Source organism: Miniopterus schreibersii (genome assembly GCF_964146895.1).
Source record: "Miniopterus schreibersii genome assembly, chromosome: 19".
NCBI classification, from domain to species: Eukaryota; Metazoa; Chordata; class Mammalia; order Chiroptera; family Miniopteridae; genus Miniopterus; species Miniopterus schreibersii.
Window position 1 is genome coordinate 33,023,666 of NC_138119.1, and position 22,708 is coordinate 33,046,373.

The following is a 22,708-nucleotide window of genomic DNA, read 5'->3' on the forward strand; positions in this document are numbered from 1 at the left end:
TTCCATTCCGGCCAAGGGCACATACCACAGTAATAACATCTTTCCAGTGTTTCATTTTAATATCATAACTCGTGGAAAAGCACATGGTCCTTTTTCTGTTAATTCTAGTCCTTTCTCCTCAAAAATATTTTAGACACAAGCTCGAAAATAAAAGCGGTCCCTCCAAACACACCACAGAGCTCACCAAATCCTACCACATTGTCTCCAGCAGGAAAGCTGGGTTTCTTACAACTGACCTGCACTTGCCCACCCATCTCTCTGTGATTCTGGCACCAGGACCTGACTGCATGGAGAGGTGTTCTTTGAAATTATGGAACAAATGAGAAATAAGAGGTCCATTAATTCATTAAAGTTCAGTCATCCAAGTTCCACTTTGACCTAATTCAAATTTGTCAGCGATCTGACGAAACTTCACCCTTTCTTTGAACTCTAAGACAAGTTACCGGATAGAGCTGCCCAGATAACTTGGTGTCCCTTTCCTGGAGACAGCTAACAAGGGGAGCACATTTCTGCCCACGGAAGGGGTTTTGCCAACATGACCACACACCCAGCTCCCTTCCCGGCTCTAGTGGTCTAAGCGCCTGACTCGAACTTCTTGGGAAGCACAAAGTGATTTAAGGCCTGAAAGGAGATGAGCAATTCTCAAGACACAAAAAGTCCCGTAAGACAGGAAGCCTGCTGGTTCCTGATGCATAAACTAGACAGCAGAGGCAGGACTGCCTGATAGAGTTTGCCTCTGCTGTTTCCTTTAAGAGAACCTGCCGGGCTCCTCTCCAAGCTCCCTTCCTTCTCTTCACAGCTGATGGATCCCAAGGGGCTTCTCCCGGTGAATTTCCTGCTGTTTTTCTCCCTGGCTTTTGAATGGAGCTGTGGAACAGGTGAGTGTTCGTGTGTTTGAGGGTTTGAGTCCTGTGATTACTTGCCGTGGAGTGACAGAAGACGCAGGGGCTAGGGGCTGTGGTTCAGCTACCGGTTCCTTAGGGACTGACTCTGAGTTTCGCCTGCCTCTTTCAAAGAGGAAGGAACACTGTGAGTTCCTGTGCCCCTGGGTTCCAAGGAACAGCCCCACCGATCCTCATTTCCAAGGAAACCAGGAACTGTGAGCCAAAGGCACAGGTCACCTTCTAGACCAGCCTCTCAGGGTGACAGGCTCCAGTCAGTCCTGGTTGAGTGGTTGCTTTTGTGTGGATCTCCTTCTGGCAAAGACCCAGGCTAAGAGACTGGGATGGGGAGATGGAGCTCTGGGAGAAAATGACTCCCCATACCCTTGCCTTGGAAGGGGATCAGAAACATGGTCCAGCGACAAGGTCTGTAAGTGAAAGAGAGGGTAGAAGTGAAACAGCCCAGGCATTCAGTTAAGAACAGAGAGTGGCCACAGAGTGGCGGTTCTGGTGGCTACTTTCCTGGAAGAGGAAGTTCCAAGGCAGCAAAAGGGGAAAGGCTAAGATTTCTGGAGCCCAGGGCTAGTTGCGGTAAGTGGGAAATGCAAGTGGGAGCCTTCAGGGTCAGGCAGCTTGAGCATAAGGCAGAAGCACAACAGAGCATTTGGAGCTGGCCTCTGCTCCTGTCTTTCTTGTCTCCCGAAGGCAACCTGATGTTCTCTGGTAGGATCATGGCTGTGAAAAAGGTATTTGAGAAAGAAAAAGTCACGCAAGAAGTGAACTTTGGGTTTACTGGGTAATTGGGGCGAGAGTCTTATTTCAGCTTAAACGCCTTGAGACTTTGGTTAGAGTGTGGGAGGCAGCCTGGGGGGGTGTGTGTTTTGGGGACTGCAGTGGGGGGAAAGGGGGGTCCTGAGGCTCCAGGTGTCTTGTGCTTGGGGTTTTCAAGACGTAAGCCCATTATGGACTTTTCCAGGAAAATCCCAGAGATACGCTAAGGATATCTGAGGGTCTGCACATGACCTGTCTTTTGCCAGACTCCCAGGTGGAAAGACCCTTCCTGGGCCCACTTTCCCTCGGAATCAGGCAGACCCATGGCTCTTCTGCCCAGTGTCTGGGAGAGGAGTCACTAAGCGCAAGGCTCAGAAAGCCAAGCTGAACCACTTGAAGCCATCACAGGGAGAGCCAGGACTTCCTGGTGCACCCTACTTTTGACTCCTCCATTTCTAGAATACCTCTCAGTGGCTGTCGGGAGTGGTGGGTTGAACAGTGTGCTGGACTCTTTCCTCTTGGCGCTTGCTTGTCTCCTGGCCTGTGGCGTCCCGGGTGCTGCTGACAGCTGCTCCCCTGAGGACTGTGGAGGCCACTAGCTAGCGGGTCCCAGCCCGGCCCCACAGGGCGTGTCTGCCCAATCGGCAGCGGCTCCCTTCCTGCCATTCTGTCTTCTCTGAAATATACGCCAAAATTTTACAGTGTTTTTCTTTTTAAATGCACATCATTTTGTGAAACCCCAATAAAACCCAGGCAGAAGTGTTTTGCAAGTGGGACAGGTCAGCCATGACAGATTTACCCAACCAAGGAGCCCAATTCTTATAAAATCAGTACCCTCTGCCCTTCCCATTTCCACTCAGCTCATCTTCCAATTCCAGTCAGAATTGTAAAAATCAAAAAGTTCACGTGCCCCTTCCCTCAATAAAGTGAGTTCTCCACTTCCCCAATGGAACTTTTTAAAAATAGACTTTATTTTTAGAGTAGTTTTCGGTTCACAGAAAAAATGAGGGGGAAGAACAGATGTCCTCCTACCTACCCCCACACATGCGCAGCCTCCCTGATTATCAGCGTCCCCCACCAGAGTGGCACATCTGTTACCACTGATGAACCTACCCAAATGGTATTTTTGATTCCTTCATGTAGGTCCTCTCCACCTCCTTTGCACACATGGGGAGAAGTGAGGGACAAGTAAGTTGTGTGGGTTCTAGACTTGTCCCAACCATGTGTATATAATAGACTTGGGCTTGTTTTATCTCAGGATGCAGATCTGGGCACTTTTATTTCTCAGAAGCTTTAATAATGCCACCACCATCTCTGTCTCCAGTGCTGGGCTGGAAATCAAAGCATCAGGGCTATTTCTTTTATCATAGATTGACCTTGGGCCATCCCATTCAGCAGCTATGTAATTGGGACACGCGATGTGGCAGGCACTGTGAGGGGTGTGCAGGGAACAGAATGAACACAGCCTCTGCCCAGCATCTGGCACAGTGTGAGAGCTCTTCCACAAATGGCTGTTGAGTAAGTAAAGACAGTATGTACAGCATACTTACCACATGCCAGGCACTGTGCTGAGTGCTTCATGCGTATTACTCATCTAATTCTCAGGCCAACCTTAAGAGATATGTTTTAATTATTGCTACCATTATAACTTTATAAAAGGGGAAAGGAGAGAGGCTCAGAGTCGTTTAGCACAGTTTCTCTGTGGTCACACGGCCTGACTCCAGAAGCCTCAATGAATAAAAATGGACTAGCTTATGTTTAGGGAGGCGGGGGAAATGTTAAAATGTGTATCCAGGTCCCCTGGTAAAAATCACAATGTGCTATCTATAATTGAAGCTTATGAGTTGATTTTAATTGAATTGAAATGAATCGAAGTATAAGAATTTTCAAAAGATGAGAGAAGTTGATAAACTCATAGAAGAAAGTAGAGAGCATATGGACGTATTTGATCTACAATTTGGAAAGTGGACAGAAACTTCTTCCATCGTGTAAGTTTTTCATTTAATATTTTTGTTAACTAGCTTGGTTATTGAAAGAGTATCATACATACCTTTATAAAGCTTCAACAATACGAAACGGTACAAAATGGGGACAAATCTCCCTTCCCTACCCCTCGCTGGAGGCAACTACTATTATCAGTTTCTTCCTGCCCTTCCAAATATATCTATCTGGTCAGTTGGATTTTTATGGCTCTTGAAAAGAGTACTCTAGATGAGGCCCAAATGTAGAAGCGAAGCGTTGTGCGTGTTCAGAGAAAATGGCAAATGGTCTGTTGTACCTGAAAACCTAAGTTTATAGCTAAGGCCCTTCCGTCTCCTCACCTGGCAAGTGGGGAGAAGGGCCCTCATCATTTCTCTCCATGTTATATCTCCTAGGGGTGTTATAAAGATGAAGCAGAAGATATTCTGATTTTGGAGAGAGGGGAACTTAGACTCTGTGCTGTCATTTGGTCATTTATCCATCCATTTGTCTCCTTCAGTTGCTTCATTCTCTTGGGCTCCAAGGGTTTATTGAGTTCGTACTATGTCCCCGGCGAGTGTGAGGATTACGGCAGTGAACACAACAGTCACAGTCCCTATTCTTGGAAGCTTATCACTGAGTGAAGATGACAGGCATTGAACCACAGTTGAAAGCATGATAAATGTTGTGAAGGAGAGATGTAGGGTGCACTGAAAGCACGCGGCAGGAAAACCTGGGGTCAGTGGCAGGGGCAGAGACGTGCAGGGTGAAGGGAGCCAGCCAGGCAAGGAAAGGGCGGTAACAGGCTTTCAGGCTGGGGAATGGTGAGTACTAGTTCTCTGAGATAGAAAGACCCAGCAGCATCGAGGAATGGGAACAGGAGGATGGCTGGCCGGGCTGCAGTTTAAAAAGCAGCCTTAGGCCCAGTCGGCTGTGGCTCAGCGGTTGAGCATCGGCCTAGGATCCAGGAGATCATGGTTCGATCCCCAGTCAGGGCACATGCCTGGGTTGCAGGCTCGATTCCCAGTCAGGGGCGTGCAGGAGGCAGCTGATCAATGACTCTCATCATTGATGTTTCTCTCTCCCTCTTCCTTCCTCTCTCTGAAATCAATAAAGATATATATAAAATAAAATAAAATAAAATAAAATAAAATAAAATAAAATAAATTCAAAGCAGCCTTAGACCAGTATCCTTTCTTTCTGGCCCTAGATTTGCCGTAAGAACTGTGAGGCCTCTTCTCTCCCTGAAGGGCTGTAGCGGGACCCTGCGAGCACATGTGCACATGTGAACTACCTGGTGGTGGGAGGGGGAGCGCCACTGTCGGCAGGTAGAATCCCATCCTGTGAAAGGGTTGGCTACATGCTACTGATTTCAGGAAACTGTCCATGGCCCGTGTGATTCACTCTCCTTTCTAAGTGGAATTACCCCTGAAGGAAAGTGAGTTGGTGCTAACGGCTGCAAATGTTCCTTCCAGACCTTTTAGTAAACAGGAGTGACTGAATCACAGACACACCGGAACACACTCGTCAGACGCAGCACGTTTCAGGAGCAGGGACGCCACTGGAAGGGTTCACGAACCTCTTTCAAGTCCCCACTTACTTTCCACTCATGCTTAGGTGGTGATGCTTTCAATCCCCCAGCCACTCACCGCGGAGTTGCTGCCTCATGGTTCTTACGTGGCTGGGGGGTGGAGGGTCTCTCCCTGGCCGAGTTTCATTCCGTTTCCCATGACTGGGTGTGCGCAGGGCACTCAGCCTCTTTCTCACCTGCCCCCTCTTTTCCTTTCCTCTCTCCCCTCCTACTTTCTTCCTTTGACTTTTTTTCTTTGATTTTTTTTTTTTTTAACTCCATTTCTCATCCTATGTCCCCTCTTCTCCCCACTCTTCACCAATTCTGAGTTTTTAATGCAATCGTGGTGCAGGGGTGTTGGGTTAGGTGGGGGTGGGGGCACATGGGAGATGCATGGGAGCGGAGAGGGTTATGGTGTGAGAGCGGGAATTATTTCCATTTTTTTCCTCTCTATTTCAAAACTGGCCTAAAAATATAGACAATATGATTGTGATAGTGATTTTTAATCTTGTTTTGAACCTCAGACCCCTTTGAGAGATGACATTTATGGACGTGTTCCCAAAAAAATGTCCATGTGCTTATCTGCACAACTTTTTGTGCACAATTTCAGGGGGGCTCTTGCACCACAGGGCATTTCCTCTTGCATATATGATTCTAATTTTCTGCCATCCTTTTATATGCAGAAGTTTAAGTTCAGGATGCAAGAGGTTACTCTCTTGGGTACTGTGCCTGCCATGTTATCTGGACAGTCAGGCACATTCACTAGTGTGCTTGCAGCATGCTTCCCAAATTATCTTTGTAAAAACACCAACACCAGCACCAGCATTCCTCATCTGATCAGTTAAGCAACAAGGACAGCATTCTGTTTTCAGAGTTGATATATTAGCAATATTTTTTAAAAACAAATGCCTATCTGCCTTTCTCACCTTTCCTTAATAATTCTGAGTCTCAGCTACTCTAACCTGACGTAAGCCCAGGTAGATGGCTTTCTTTTCCCCCCAGTCTCTGCATCTCCTGTCTGATACTAGCTGGGCCCTTTACTGGACAGCATTAAGATTTCAAGATATTTTGGTATCAAGGACATTTTGTCCAGTTTGTCCCAATTCTCCAATAACTATCTTAATCATAAGTTAATTTTGTCTTTTCTAGGTGGCTGTATTACTTAAGCAGCTTTATTTTTCTCTTCTGACTTTCTTATCAACTAGAACAATCTATGCTCGCTCTGAGTCATGGGTTCCTTCTTTTGTGAACATTCGCTTATGGTTACGTTATTAAGATCAGTTATATATTGGGCAAAGCTAAATAAGAGACATTTTAGTTAGGTAATATGGCTTTTGGCATTCATAAATTGAACAGATACTTATTAAAAGCCTACTAAGGGCCAGCCACTGTTGTAAGTCCTAGGGACAAAACAAGGAACCAAATAAAACTCTTCCTCTTGAGGAGTTTGCATTCTAGTGGGGAAGACAAAAATAAAAACAAATATACAATATAACATCAATTAAGCAACAAGGAGAGCATTCTGTTTTCAGAGTTGATATAGAGCAATACTTAGAACAGCGATAAGTACCAGAAGGGGATGCTATTTTAGTGCTATTTTAGGGAGGACGGTCAGAGCAGGCCTCACAGAGAAGATAATTTTTTAGCAGAAACCTAAAATAAAGTGAGGGAATGAGCTATCCAGCTATAGAAAAGAAGAATTTCCAGAGAAGGGGGGGGGAGAGGAGGAGAGAGAAGGAGAGAAGTGGTGGTGCAAAAGTCCCAAAGTGGAAATGTTCTTGAGTAAAGAAACAGCCAGAGCCCGGCCGGGCGTGGCTCAGCGGTTGAGCGTCGACCTAGGATCCAGGCGATCGGCGTTCGATTCCCGGTCAGGGCACATGCCCGGGTTGCGGGCTCGATCAATGACTCTCTCATCATTGATGTTTCTGACTCTCTCTCTCCCTCTCCCTTCCTCTCTCTGAAATCAATAAAGATATATATATAAAAAAGAAAAGAAATAGCCAGAGTCAGTATTTCCATAGTGCAGAGAGCAGAGAGGGAGGGAAGGAGATGGAGTTGGAGCAGTGCCAAAGGCTGGGTTTTTCAGTCTTTGAAGCCAAAACAAGGACTATAGATTTTTATTCTACGGGTGCTAGAAAGCCCTGGAAGTTTAAAAGCAGTAGAAACAAAATTGGACATAGTGTTAAAAGATTACCCTGTCCGTTGTATGGATTCAGATTAGTCGGAAGACAATGGCAGTGCCCAGGCCCATGATAATGGTGTTAGAAACGGTTGAGGTCTGAATTGCTGGGGTGCCAACCATATTTTGAAGGCAGAGCCAACAGGAATTGCTGATAGATTGAATGTGGAGCGTGAGAAACAAAGGAGTGAAGGATGATTCCAGTGTTTTGGCCTGAGAACTTGAGGGAATTGTGAAGTTGTTTGAAGAAGGGGTTATGGAATCAAAAGTTCATTTGCTAAGTTAGAGATGCCCTTTAGACATCCAGATACTGAGGAGCACAGTGAAGGGCTTGGGTGAGAGACGCATCTCTGCAAGCATGTCAGAAATACGTTGAACTGTGCAACTGGATGAGTGTGGCTGGGGAGGAGAAGAGGTCTGAGTATGAGTCCTGGGATGCTCCAATACTTAGAGGTTTTTAAGAGCAGAAGGTCCCAGTCAAGAACACTGAGAAGGAGCAGCCAATAAAATAGAAAGAAAGTCAGGAGAGTGTGGTGTTCCAGGGGCCAAATAAAGACAGTGCTTCATCAAAGAAGGAGTGACGTACTACGTCCAGTGCTCCTGAGTCAGCAAGGTGGGGATGGAGAATCGATTTGGTATCATGGAATATACAGTCACCTTGACAAGAGTGATTCCAGCAAGCAGGAGGGAGGAATGCCTGTTTGGAGTGGGTACAAGAAAAAATGGGTTAGGAGACGGAGACAGAAAATAGAAACACATATTAAAGGACTTTGTGATCATGATAAACAGAGAAATGGGGAGGTGGCTGGGGACAGACCTGGGATCAGGGGAGGACTTTTTAAGATGAACAAGATTACATGTTAGTATGTTGTGGGTTAGTGGAAATAACCCACAACTCATCAAACCATAAGCAAGCTGATGACGTAAGGGGTGGGGCAGTTGTAGGAGCAAAGCCTCGAAGTAGGTGAGGCTCCATGAAGGGAGAAGCGAGCCTTAAATGGGAGCAGGGACGGCCCGTCCAAGTAGACAGGCTGACTTGGTGGTGATCACTAATGGAAGCTCTCTCTGTTTCTTCTGCTTAGTCAGTGAAATGGGAAACGGCCATCAGCTAGGTCTTGGGTTTGAGGAGAGAGGAAGTGTAAATAGTCAGTAGTAGGATCTCTTACATTGGTTTGAAAGGTTTTTCATTTTTTACAGTTGTTAATCCTTACCCAAGGATATTTTTTCCCATTGATTTTTTTTTTTTTTTCAGAGAGAGTAGAAGGGAGGGAGGCAGAGAGAGAGAGAGAGAGAGAAACATCGATGTGAGAGAGACTCTTTGATAGGTTGCCTCTCACATGTTCCCTGACGAGGACAGGGATCGAACCTGCAACCCGGTATGTGCCCTTGACTGGGAATGTAGCCTACGACCGACCCTCCAGTGGGAGGAGGGTCTAACCACTGAGCAACACTGGCCAGGATGGCTCTGCTATTTTGAAAAAAGAAAAAGAAAATAATTTCTCATCCTCAACATGATTAACTATCTTACGGGTTTTTGAAAGGCTAGAATCCCACAGTTTGAACACTGGAATCAAAACCTCCCTGATTCCACATTCCTTAGACTTTTCTCTTTCCTCATTGTCTAGAATTATGTTCTTGTACCTTGATCTCCTGGGCTCACGAGCTCAGAATCACTTTCAGTTGCTCTCCAACCTTCACAGCAGACAGTGGTGAGAAGTCTGGTTGAGGAATTAGCAGGCCTGGATTCTGGCTCAGTTACTAGTTCTGTGACTTTGAGGAAGTCATTTAACTTCTCTATGTCTTAGGTGCCTTAACTATAAATCTCAACTGATAGAATTCCATACCAGGTCAAAGAAACCCAGTGCCCTAGTTAGTCTATACAGCTCTATAGTAAGTAACTTTAAATTTTCCATTGGAATATTGAGAATGCAGTAGGGCCCTCATGACAGTCCTTATCGACCGCTAAGGCCTGGGATGGCCCAAGAGGAAGAGGGGGAGCCTCTGGTCTGTCATTCCTGGCCCAGGCACCTCTCTCCATGCCCCAAGCCCCGGCATAGCGCTGTATCTTCCTGGGGGAAGAGGCAACTTTTTCTCATTTAAGCAAAGGCTCTGGTTATAAAGTCCCTTAGCTGCAGAATTAAACTAGAACCTAGGTTTATCTGAATCCAAGGCCAGTGCTTTATTGAGCCTTTTTAATGCCAGCCCTTCTTGAAGGCACCGGGTTTGTATCTATTAGGGTCAGGGGTTCCCTTGAATTCCCAGGGATCCTGACCACCACGTGACATTCAAAGGCCCCATAAAAAAGGACTGTGTTCTCCTTCCTCCCACAGGCGAGGGCTTGATAAATTGCCCAACAATCCTTGGGCAGTTGGGAAGCAACGTGCTGCTGCCCCTGACACCCGAAAGGATAAGCAAGAGCGTGAACAAGAGCATCCGCATCGTCATCACAAAGGCAAAATCACCGGGGGACTGGTCGAAAAAGAAAATTGTGTCTCATGATCTGCCAGAAGGGGGCTCTGCGCACTATTTGGAAGATGGCTACACGTTCGATCTGGAAAACCTGGGGATCTTGGAAAGCAAAAAGGAGAATGAGGGCTGGTACCATATGACCCTGGAGGGAAATGATTCAGTCCAGCACTTTTGCCTGCAGCTGAAGCTCTATGGTAATGACGGTCACTTCTCCACACCGCAGGGCCAAGGCCGTCCCTTGCCTAAGAACTAAGGCCTCTCACGGAAGCCAAGAGTATTCAGAAGTGGGAGCAGCTTGAAAGATCACCTAGTCTGGGGGTATTTAAACTGCGCTTTAGGAGGGAGTGTTAGAGGTTCACAGATCTTTTTTGTCCAAATCATACATCGGTGGTAGCTGATTAGCATTAGTCACCTTTACCTCACTTTCCCAAAGGAAATGAGCACAGCTGCCTGTGGGCTAGAGAGCCTGGAGCCCGAGAGTCTTGATTTGCAAATAAGATTTTGCTGGGGAAAAAGGTGTGTTTTTTTCTGATTTTTAAAAGCTTGAATACCACTGATCAATCCCCACCTCTCTTTCACAGAGGAGGCCTGAAATCCAGAGAAGTGGCTGTACAGACTTTCACACATCTGTGTGGGTGGTTCACTGCAGAAGGGGTCCTGGGAGGAGAACTGAAACAGCCCACGGGCCGCTCTCCAAGCCCCTCGCCCCGGTGTAGCATTGCATCTTCCTGGGGGAAGAGACAACTTTTTCTCATTTAAGCAAAGGCTCTGGTTATAAAGTCCCTTAGCTGCAGAATTAAACTAGGGCCTAGGTTCACCTGAATCCAAGGCCAGTGCTTTATTGAGCCTTTTTAATGCCAGTCCCTCTTGAAGGCACCCAGTTTGTATCTGTTAGGATCAGGGGTTCCCTTGATCTCCCAGGGATCCTGACCGCTATGTGGGCTGTCCTGCTTCTTCACAGTGGCTTCCTTATCTCTGAGGATAGGACAGGGACAGGGAGCCCCACTCACTCCTCAGCATTTCTTTGAAATTCCTCAGGCACCTACAGGGTGGACAGCAACACTCTCCCCACCCTTCCCCTGCCCCTAGAATTCCCTTTCCTCCAGCCCTCCAGCAGGTACCAGAGAGTCCCGATCACTCTCATGCTGGCCCTGGCACAGGCTGCCGTGAGCATGGAGACTGCATTATGCATGTTCCAGAACAGTTTACACTGCCTTTGTGACATCTTGTCACATTTTGTGATCAAATTCTGACCTTGGAAAATATGATCTCTGCAACCATGGTATTCTTCTTGTCAAAGGAAGAGGCTGGATTTTTGAGTCAGACAGACCTAGGTTCAGATCTCAGCTTGGCTGCCTATAAAATGAGTGACATTATGTAAGCTACTCCACTTCTCTGGGACTCAGCTTCCTAATCTATAAAATGGGGATAATTATAACTAGGGTTGTAATTGTTAAAGTTTTTAAGAAGATTAAAGAATGTAAAATTCCAGCATTGTGCCTGTCCTATAGTAGTTGCTAAATAAATAAAACCTATTCCTTTCCCTTGCCATTTTTATGGCATTAGAGTAAGATAAATCAGTAAGGCCTGTGGCTATCCCTGCTTCAGACATTTTAAAGCACTGGACACACATATGCACGCACGCACATGGGATAAAATTCTACCATTAAAAAGTAATTTTTGCCCTAGTGGGTTTTGCTCAGTGGTTAGAGCATCAGCCCGCAGACTGAAGGGTCTCGGGTTCAATTCCAATCAAGGGCACATACGTCGGTTGCAGGCTCAATCCCTGGCCCCAGTTGGGGTGAGTGCAGGAGGCAACCAATCGATGTGTCTCTCTCACATTGATGTTTCTCTCTCTCTCTCTCTCTCTCTCTATCTATCTATCTATCTGAAAAGCAATGGAAAAAATACCCTCTAGTGAGGATTAAAAAGAATTTTTTTTAAAGTCATTCTTTTAGGTCTCGGAGGTGACACTTTAGCCAACGACAATTAAACCTATGAGGGATTTGTTGACAGCAAACTCCACAGATAGAATACAGGAGAACAGCTTAGATCAGGGACATCAGGGAAGGCAAGGGGATCCCTAACAGTGTTGGTAGGAGGGAATTAAAAGACTTTTTTCTTCTCTATTTTATCGCAAGGGAGTCTTGGAAAGGAGTAAGTGAGGAGAGAGGGATGGTACAGAGCAGTAGGTCGCTATTAGAAAGAAATCCCACTGGGAGGGAAAGTGCCACTAGGCTGCGTTTTCTTCTAACAAAAAGGCCAAGTCAGAATTCCAAGGGGTTCATGTCAGTGATGGCTCCCTTTCTCCCCCTCATGACAGAGGGGGTCTCCACTCCAGAAATTAAGGTGTTGAACTCAACTCAGAAGAATGGAAACTGCAGCTTGATGCTGGCCTGCGTGGTGGAGAAGGGGGACCACGTGGCTTACAGCTGGAGCAAGGAGGCAGGCATCCAGTCACTGAGTACAGCAAATGGCTCCCACCTCCTGTCCCTCACCCTTGGCCCTCAGCATGCTGACGACATCTACAGCTGCACAGCGACCAACCCCATCAGCAACCGTTCCCAGACCTTCATCCCGTGGTCTAGATGCAGGTCCCATTCCCCAGGTGAGTGGTGGCTTGTGTGCCACGTTAATGATATGGGCTCAGTCTCACCGGGACCAATCACTCTGCTCTTATAGCCATGGCCTTACCTCGGTAGCAGCACTACATTTTCTCTATAGTTTAGAAAGGCCTCCCATGTGTATTCAGGGAGTGCTCTCTACTCATAATGACCGGGGTGGCATTATTACGCTCAGTTCACAGGTGATGAAACCAATAAGATGATGGAGGCAGACCCAGAGCCCAGGTCTCACCTTCTCTCCTCTTGCTTGAGCTCCAGTCAGCGGGGTGGCTGGGGGAGGGGGTGCGGGGGGCAGGCACTGACTCCCACATCCCTGTTCCACTAATGGTGGGAGAGCGCTCTACGCCATCAGTAAGTATTGAGCGATCTTCTGGGCTGTAGGAGACTAGGAATAGATATGACATGTGATCTGTTCTCCAGCAATGTGTTGTAAAGATAAGACATCAAACATTTGCTCAATAATGAAAAGCGGGATATAATGAAGGGCCACTTTTATGGAATTGACTGTGGAGCCCACAGCAGGTGAGAGGACCCAGGGAGTCAGCTCTCTGACTAAGACCTGGGCTGGGGAGTCTGGGAATAGAGAGAAATGGTACAGCACTTTATTATTGACAAAGCACTTTCAATTATACAATCTCTCTGATCCTCACCGTAACCTTGTCGGCATCATCCTCATTTTGCAGAGAAACTTGAAGCTCACGTTATTTAATGAACTTTCTCAAATTTCTTCAACTTATAAATGGTAGAGTCTGACTTCTCTTTCACTAGAAGATCTTCTGACTGCCCTTTCACTAGAAAGAAATGCACCATTATCTTGTTTTCAAAAGGAATGGAGGGCTGATTAAGTAGGCCCCCCTAACCACTTGAAGCTGGAAACACTGGCTCTTTTCTCCAACATATTTTGTGTCCCTGTCTCAGGGACAGAGGACCAGGGTGCTGGCTTTGCAAGGCAGAGTACTGGCCCTAACATTCTCCTCTGTGCACCCACTGGGAGTCTCCAAGGAGACTCCTGCCCACAGCAGACTTGGTGTTTATATGGAAAAATATCCAGATGACCAGGGATGGGGGGACAGGGAAAGCCAGCCAGCTTATGCCCTTCACATAGCATCTCTAGTTAGAGGCTCCCCTGAGGATTTCCCAGATGAACTGCTGGGAAAATCCCACCTGGCCTCCAGTCTGCATCTGAGAGCTCCTCCGTGAACCTCCCCAGCCATTCGTGGCAGAGTTCATCATCTGTCCACCTGCTGGCTGCTTGCCCGTCCTGCACCCAAACTCCATTCAGAGGCTGTCCCCCAGTTCAGACCTCTCTCCCTGCCCACAGTCGTTCAGATTGTGCCGGTGGGACCAAGGAAGTGATGTTGCATAGTGTAGAGTTTACAGAGCGTGGCTCCAGAGGTCCTAGATCCAATCCTGCCCTTTTTACTTACAAAGATACTTACAAACCTAAGACTTAGATTCTTTCTCAAAAATAATAACTGACAGGTCTCCATTGTTTACGCCAGTTACGTAGCATCTCACGAGATCCTTACAGCAACCAAGGAGTGTTAGCATCCCCACTTTATAGATGGGGAAATAAAATGTAAAAAGATCACACAGGGCAAGTGACAGAGCTGAGCTGTCTGACCTTGTCTGACCCTGGGATCCTCATAGGTACTAGTGGAAGAGATCACACACTTAAAATGCTTTATAAATCACAGTAAAAATGTGTTGTTGTTTTTTCCCTTGGGGCTGAGGAAGCAGTGGCTCTTAACCTTGATCACAGCAGCCCTCTCAGAGTTAAGGCAGGGCACCCAATGTCTTACCCTGGCCTGTCTCAAAAGAGAGGGAGAACTGTCTTCACGCTCTCAGTGCGGTTTAACAGGAGTTTCTTTAGTGCATCCCAAAGTCTTGGCAGGCCATGAAGCTTTTGCTTGGGCACTTGACTCAGGGCCCTCCAAAGAAACGTGAAGATGCTCTTACCAAGCTGCTTTGAGGACCAAGTATGCACTTAGCTGAACCAGAGTTATTGAGTTTGAAGCAGGCTCCCGGAAGCTATGGAGAGATAGGCGTAGCAGAAACAGGGTGCTATGAAGAAACCCTGCAGGACCCCAGCTCAGCCGTTGAGAACTACCCAGCACGGTGCAGCATTTCACTTCTTAGGCTCTGTTTTATCATCTGTAAAATGTAAAGGGTGAGCTAGTGAAGGTGTTTCTAGAGTTGATATTCTAATCCAGCCGGTATGTACATTAATAATAAATGCTAAGAAAGGGTTACAAAGGTGAAGGTGTATTAGTTTGCTAGGGCTGCCGTAACAATGTACCACAGACTGGTGACTTACGTGTCAGAATGCGTGGTCTCACAGTTCTAGAGGCTGGAAGTCCGAGATCAAGGTGTTGGCACAGTTGGTTGCTCCCGAGGGCCTTTGGGAAGGATCCGTTGCAGAGCTCTCTGCTCGGCTTGTAGCTGGCTGTCTGCTATGCCTCTGTACCCTATCTTACTTCCATGCATGTCTCTGTTCTAATTTCCCCTTCTTATAAGGACGTTAGTCATATTGGATTAGGACCCACCTGCAATTAGGTTTCTAGCGCTGCTATAGCTAAATATCACAGACTGGGGGGCCTAAATAACAGAAATTTATTTTCTCATAATTCTAGAGGCTAGAAGTCCAAGACCAAGGTGTCAGCAAGGTTGATTTTTCCTGAGGCCCCTCTTCTTGGATCCCAGATGGCCAACTTCTTGCTTTGCCTTCCCATGGCCTTTCCTCTGTGCTTGCACATCCCCGGTCTCTCTCTGCATGTCCAGATTCCTCTTCTTATAAGAACACTGTAAGATTGGATTAGGGCCCACCCTAATAACCTCATCTGAACTTAATCGCCTCTTTCAAGACCCTGTCTCCAAATACAGTCACATTCTGAGGTACTGGGGGCTAGGGCTTCAACATACAAGATTTAGGGGACACAGTTCAGCACATAACACCATCTTAATGACATCATTTTAACTTGATTACTTCTGTAAAGACTATATCTCCAAATAAAGTCACATTTTAAGATTGTCACCATGTGCGCTTTTGGGGAAACACAACTCAACCCATAACAGAAGTAGAGGTCCCCTCCCCTGCCTTTAGGGATGGGAAACTACAGCACAGCATGTCAAAACCAGCTCCCACATCTGGTTTGTGGAATGCTGTTCCCAACGTACCAGGTTGACTAATACCAAAAAAAGTTTTATTAATTCATTGGTTTGCAAATTAATACTACTGATTCTTAAAATATTGTGTTTGCAAATGAATACTACTAATTCTTAAAAATACTGTGCTTAGTTTGACAAAACATTTATTGTTCCAACTACTATGTTCCAACGTTGTGCTAGGTGCATTTTTTTTCCCCTTAAGGAAGGAGATAGTTCTGTAAGTAACTCATCCTAGACTGTGTAGTGTGATAGGTGCAAAACAGAGGTTTGTGCAAGGTAACAAAGAGGAGGGAATGATTGGTGCTGTCTCAGGGAAACAGAACGAGCACCACAGGGGATGTGGTAAATTGGTGTTGAAAAATAAATAGAAATTACCCAAGCAGATAAAAGAAAGATGTTTCAGGCAGAAGGGAAAGCAGATACAGCTGGGCCTTGTTCTGAATTACCCTGTAAGGGGTGGGAACTAGTAAAGAGTTTTAGATAGAGAGGAGCAACCTGATCAGCTTTGCCTTCCAGAGGGAAAATTCGGTGGTGTGGAGAGGAGACGGGTCAGGGAAGGGGGAAAGAAAGAGATGTTTGTTATGGGGGAGAGGCCTAGCTGCAGTAGCCCCGCAAGGCGGGACGCGGCCTGAGCCAGAGCCGGCCAGTGTACCCAAGACTTCAGGCCTGGGAGGAAGCGAGGGGGTGTGAGGGTCACTTCACCGTCTATAATGAGTACAGTAATTTTAAGGCATTTCCCACTTTTAATACTGAAAAACTGAAAGTGGTTAATAGTGTGATGAGGCCAAATGTGATGTAATGTCCGCACTCAAACCAAACTGCAGAGAACATATTTGTTCCTCGGAATCTTTTTTCCCAAAGACATTTGTCCAGGCGCTCAGTCGTATATTCATCCTATTCCAGTTGCCATCTCAGTGTTTTACAGTAAGAAACTTCTTAATGTCACTCATTATGAAGTGTCTTTATTGCAAAGTCCAACCCCTGGGGTGTCGCAAAGCACTCTCTGCGCCACACAAAGCATGTGGACGTGGGTCAGCCTGGGCGGGTGTGGCTCGCTGCCGTCCTTCATGACTGTGTTCTGACATAGCTACGTCTACGCTAACGCAAATAACAAAACCTTAACTAATTCAACTGGAAGGAAATGCCCCTGGAAGCTCATCTTGATACGATGACCCTTTTCTGTAGGTTGGCAAAAAGCTGGCTCAGCAAGCCTAAGGTTAGTGCAGTGGAAGAAAAAGGTGACACCTGCCAGTGAGCTCCCAGGGCTCTCCCTTTCTCCCAAGGCCATTTCTTCAAACAGACAGCCCTCATGGTTACAGGGTCACCTAGGTGTCTCATGCACAGGGGCAGGTCCTTCACGTTATTCCCGATCCAGCAACCAGGACAACAGTGGTGGAAGGGTGGACCCCAGAGCCTTGTCACATGGCCACACCTGCTAGAAGGGAAGCTGAGAAATGTAGTCCTCAGCTGGGCAGCCGTGTGACTAGGCAAGACTTGTCCCTGGAAGAACGGGGGAAAGGCACTTGGGGTACAACTAGTGGCCTCCACAACGCAACGCTGGGTGGGATAGGCGGGTGTAAGGGATTTTTCTGAAAGCTGTGAATTCTGTAAAAATTTCTATTTGGAAGGTGTCAGACCTTAAATTAGTATACGGTTTGTAAGCATCCTCCCCCCACCCCCAGTTCTGAGTGGAAACTGCCACCGACCAGAAGGTATCTCTTGAGGATGGCTGACTTCTTTGAGTAGATGAGCATGGTGCACGCAGCCTTGCTGACAGAACCACATGAAAGGCAGGAAAGGGATCTGGCATTCTCAGACCGTTACATTAGCCTCTCAGCATCTCCCGGGGTGAACTGCAAGCTACACTTGTGTCTCAGATTCGTTTTTGTTTTCTTTATCTCCCTGAAAGATTACAGTTTGGAGATGTGAGGAGAGAGGGGAGCTTTTGTGTTTCTGTGGCAGCGGAGCAGAGATTGACAAAAGGCCCTCCAGCGTTTTCTTGGAGGCATGGCTACAGGCCAAGCTATCATGTTTAAGTCACAGCCAGGAGAGTAGAGCAGCAAAAGGTGGGGGCTCATGCAAAGCACCCTTCAGGCACCGGGGCTCTCAGGCGGCCTGCGCAGCTCCCTCCAAGAGGCTGGCAGGGACGGTGTGTGCAGGGAGTGCCCCGGGCCTGCTGTTTAGGAATTTTGAATAGGGTTTCTTTGTGAGTGAAGAATGAGACGTGTGGACCCTAGAACCACCTTGGTCTGATTTCTGAGCATCAACATCCTGAGAGGCCTCACTCCATTTCTAAGCAAAAAGAGGGAGAGCTGGAGCTTCTGCCACAGGAAACGGTGGTTTGAAAATGGGAACGCAGGTGGTGCTGACACCACAGACACACTTTCCTCCTGGTCCGATGTGGTTATTATCAAGCACATCCCAAGTAGGTCACTGCTTGTTCCCTCCTGTTTCTGCCCTGGGCCATTCAGGAGGTGACACTGCATCCTTCCAGGGACTTTCTTATATTCAGCACTCTGATAATTCTTAATAAAAAGGTGCATGACAGCCTTCTCCCGGCTCCTTTCTGTGGCCTCTATTGTAATGTAGCTCATCACATGTATACTGAGTGCTCCCTGCCCTACATTATATCAGGCGGAACAGAGAATGTAAACAAAGCATAAGGTACGGGGTCTATTTTCCAGTAATTGACAGTCTAGGTGGGACTTCTGTAGCTTACTAGGTAGAAAAATATTATCATATTAAAGAAACTGCTACTAGAATTCCTCTTTGGAAGAGATCAGTGTTTGTTGGGATAGTACCTTAATAAATGCTAGGTGAGGCTAACCCCACCCTCAAGAGTATGGAGGTCGGTTAGATGGTTTGGTACAAGAAAGGGGCAAGGCATTGCTGATGTAGATATAGAAAGAGAAAGGAAAGGCCTGAGCCTGTCCAGTGGGGGAAAGCTGCCTGGTCCACAATGGAGTCTGCTTCCTGTGACCCTTCAAAGCTGCAGCAGAAGATTCAAACCCACAAAATTCTTAGTGTAGGGTTTTGGTTTTTGTTTTCGTTTGGGTTTTGGAGTGTGTGTGTGTGTGTGTGTGTGAACCTAATGAAGGCCCTGAGCCTAGCATCCAGAAGAGCTTAGACTAGAGCATGCGGAGCTGCAGAAGGGAAGACTTAGAAAACCACAAGGAAGTTATTGCCAGAAATAACAGAAATTTAGGCAGCTTGACCACGACAAGCAATTAAAATAGCATTTTATCTATCTTCATTCAAATTGCTGAGGGCAGAGTCTGAGTCCCTGACATTTCGTTTCCGTTTAAATAGCAGAATTAGATACTAGTATCAAATAGATGGGCACCAAGGGCCTGCAGGACAGGTCAGGAAATTAAGTCCTAAGCAAACAAGTGGATGGGGCTGAAGCCTCTCTGGACATCAGTAAAGGAACTCCCCTAGACTTGAAACCAAACCCTCTCCTTGTTTTTAATCAACCAGCAAGAATTTCCCGAGTACCTATATGTGCCAAGTACTAAGAGAGTTGCAGAAGAATTACAGTAAACCCTCAATTTTGCAGACTTCAGATTTAATGGACAAAGTGTCCAGTCCATACATCATCTGTGAAAATTAACACCCTGTTAATGTTAAAATGCTTTTAACTAAGATTTGCTTATAATTAAATTAACAGGGATTTTTTGTTTTGTTTTGTTATTCATTCACTATTATTCTTAACAAATTTTAGCAAGGAAACCATAAGTTGGAAAAAAATACTGTAGTAATTTCACCAACAAAAATAAATGTTACATATCTACAGCGATAGTCTACATATTTAAATCCAAGAGTCACTGCTAGCTAGCAACGTTCGGTGAATGACTAGCCCGCGGTCACACTGCATCTCCGGAGGTAATTGGTTCTGTTGTCACCTGGCGTGACTTCCTGCAGCAGTTTGAACCAGTGCCAGTGCCCAGTGCAGGCCGCTGTTCCAGGTGGGCTAAGCCACACCCCCGCCATGTGCATCTGTTTACTCGTGGTGACTGGTAAATGCGCCAATTTACCAGACTTATTCAGTATAAATTTAAAATTACAGAAATACATATAGAAAACTTTTCTGTCGCATTAGATTTTTCATACACACTTAATTTTAATTACACAAACATGTCTACGTAAGTGAAAACAGGTCAACGTTGATTTGTCAATTTTTTAACTTACGCATTTGGAAAACCTACTTTATTATATAACGGACTTTCTGCTTTAACGGATATGCCCTTGCCCGAATTAGTCTGTTATATTGAGGTTTTACTTCTCTGGCCTCCAAGGACCTAGCAGCAGTTTGGGGAATTAAGGCTGGTGGAAGGACTTAACATTTATTCACCGCATGCTGAATGCCAGTTGTTGCTCTGGGTTTATTAGAACATTTCTGTGAACTGAATTTTGTTATGAGAGTTTTGCAGATGAGGAAACTGAGGCCCCAGAGAGTGTGAGCAGCCTATCCGAGGCTGCAGAGCTATGAAGCGGTAGACCCAGAATCCAATTCATGTTTGGCTCCAAATGCCTTTCACTGAAAATTGCCTCCACAGCAAAGATAATGTCACCACTCAGGTTCTAAGGTGCATGACATAAACCAAGGTGCTGCAGAGGCGAAGTAAGGGGAACATAGGAGCTAGAGGGGTCAGGTAAAGTGGCACAGAGAAAGTAAGATTGGCCTGGAAGTCAAGGCTGGGCAGGCCTGGTAGGCAGCTGAAGGTGCAGCAGGCGCAGAGGCCGGAGCAGGGCCCTGGGGGCCAGGAGTGGGCAGGTGTTGGTTGGAAGATGGTGAAGGGATGTTGGCACCTCAGAGAGCTTCTGACTCAGGAGTTCCCCCAGGCATCCCAGCCTGCTGCTGCTAAAACACAAACCAAAACTCTAGGTCTCATCTCACAGAGCAATGCCATCAACTTCCTCTGTGAATCTAGGTACACTTGTCTGAGTCTCAGTTTTCTCAACACAAAATTAGTGGGTTGGGTGAGATAAGCACTGTAGCTCCTTTAAGGTTACGAAAGTCTATGGACCTGTAATGTCTGTATCTAAAGACTAGGAGAAAAATGAAGACTTAGGAAATCTCTTTCAGGACTAGAGCCAGGTTGCCTTTCATATCTGGCTGGACTGGCAGAAGCTGGTCATTTATGTCATAGGACAAGGGCAGCGGATACCTTTCATCCCCGTGAGACCCTGAAAAAGAAAGAGCTGTTAGCAACGGCCCCAGGGGACAGGAAAAAGGCTCAGTCCACAGGTGTTAGTGATGCAGTTTTGCCACCCGCTATTTTCTGGTTTTAGAGGCACCACCTTGTTTGTTTTGTTATTTTTATCTCAAATGAAATTTGAAAGAAATATTATCTTTTTAAATGATTTAAATGGTTAGTGTTTATTCTTAAATCAACTGTTGTTTTAGAAGGTCCCCAAATACATGAGGGAAAATCAAAGAGGAAAGAGTCTAGAAATAGGAAGGGCTACTATGACAATTTGCTGGGCAGCTCCGTGGGCCGAGGGGACGTGGCGGTGCTGAGGGGGCCGCCTCCGCTTCTTACCACAGGATCGGGGAGGTTTCCCCACAGGCCCCTGGTGTTGGCAACATAAGCCCTGAATAACCAGTCTCTCATTCATTCTCTCTCCCTCTCCCCCTCTCCCTGTCTCTCTCTCTCTCTCTCTCTCTCTCTCTCCCCCCCTCACACACACACACACACACACACCTGCATGCACAGAGGGTTCTCAGTAACCATAAGGTCCATCAGGGTGGAGCAGCTCACAGAGAAACAGCCTCAGAAGTGATTTCACGCTTAAGTTTCATGCTTCATAGAAACTTGGAAATCTTACTGCAACTCTATTTGTCCCCTAGCTTTTTCATCAAGTCTGTGCTTAAAGTTGGTATCTGGAAGGGTTAAAACATATTTAATTTGGGGAAGAGAATCCATAATCAAGATGTTTACAAAGCCAGTTCAACGAAATTCCTTGGGATGACTCGATGTCCGAAAGGCCTAGGAAGAAAAACAGAGAATCTTTTCAAAACCAGGAGGCAACTTCTGGTTAGCGATCAGGCTGAAGGCCCACCTGATCTCAGTGGAATGCCTTTTTTCAAGTCATTGAGACCTCAGTCTGTATCTTTGGTCAACTCTGTAGACATCTGAATTGTATCCGCAAGCACTCTGCTCATTTGTTATCTAACTATTCCTTCCTTTCAACTTCTTCCCAACAAATTCAGCGCAGGTTCAACAACAGGCTTATTCCATAATCATCCTGAGAGGTTACCCTTACCCATTAATGTCAACACCTGGTAGTAGACTATTTAGAACCTTAATGCTGTTGCTTTATGTAGAACCCCAGTGCTTCAAGTTGGTCCCCATTGTCCGTTACCTTGGTGTTACTTACCCCAAGCCCATAACTCTCTTTGACTCTCCAAGAAATATATATTCAGTATGCAGCCATGTTTCTACTCCTGGACCAAGCTCTAATTCTTGAGGATCTCCACACCTGCTTTCTTATCCACAAAATGAAAGTAAAGAGAGTACCTACCTTGTAGGATTATTGTGAGGATTAAATACATCAATACATATGATGCACTAAAAAAAATGCCTAGCCTGTTGTAAATGCTCAGAATCATCTGTTATCTTATTGAGCTAAATGTCTTGTTTACTGAGGCAATACGTCTCAATCACTATTTTCCAAAATGCTGCTTCTGGTTCAGAAGGGTTTGGTAACATGGGTAAAGGAGAGAATGCAATAAAAATTGGCTCTCTGATTTTGAACCTGAGTGATTGGTACTCTAGGGCAAATATTCAACATGGGAATGATGGGGAGGAAAAGTGCTTGCTTTTCTTTAAGTTCAGGTCTAATGGGTTCAATGCAGTTATTTGCATAGAACAATAATAGCACTACTATGTTTCTTTTTTTAAAACAAAAGTAGATCTTTCTTCCGCTCAGCGTTATCATGAGAATGGTGTGGGGACAGCACATGGAGCAATCATGTTCTCTTTCTCAAAATCTAGAGATTTAGAATAGATAAACTGGGCAGTAATGTTGACTTAAGAGAAATGAAGACAAGTTTGATTTTAGACATGTAATGTGGTAGTTGAAG

General features: G+C 46.0%; 1 protein-coding gene across 1 annotated transcript in view; it reads left to right on the forward strand.

Moving 5' to 3' along the window:
• Positions 1-458: 458 nt before the first annotated feature.
• The window catches only part of SLAMF1 (signaling lymphocytic activation molecule family member 1), a 39,852-nt gene continuing 17,602 nt past the window's right edge, over positions 459-22,708 (forward strand). Inside the window, exons 1-3 of the mRNA XM_081121929.1 lie at positions 459-878; positions 9,691-10,023; positions 12,153-12,437. Coding sequence (XP_080978055.1) covers positions 803-878; positions 9,691-10,023; positions 12,153-12,437 — 694 coding nt within the window. The 5' untranslated portion in view covers positions 459-802. The remainder of the gene's footprint in view (positions 879-9,690; positions 10,024-12,152; positions 12,438-22,708) is intronic.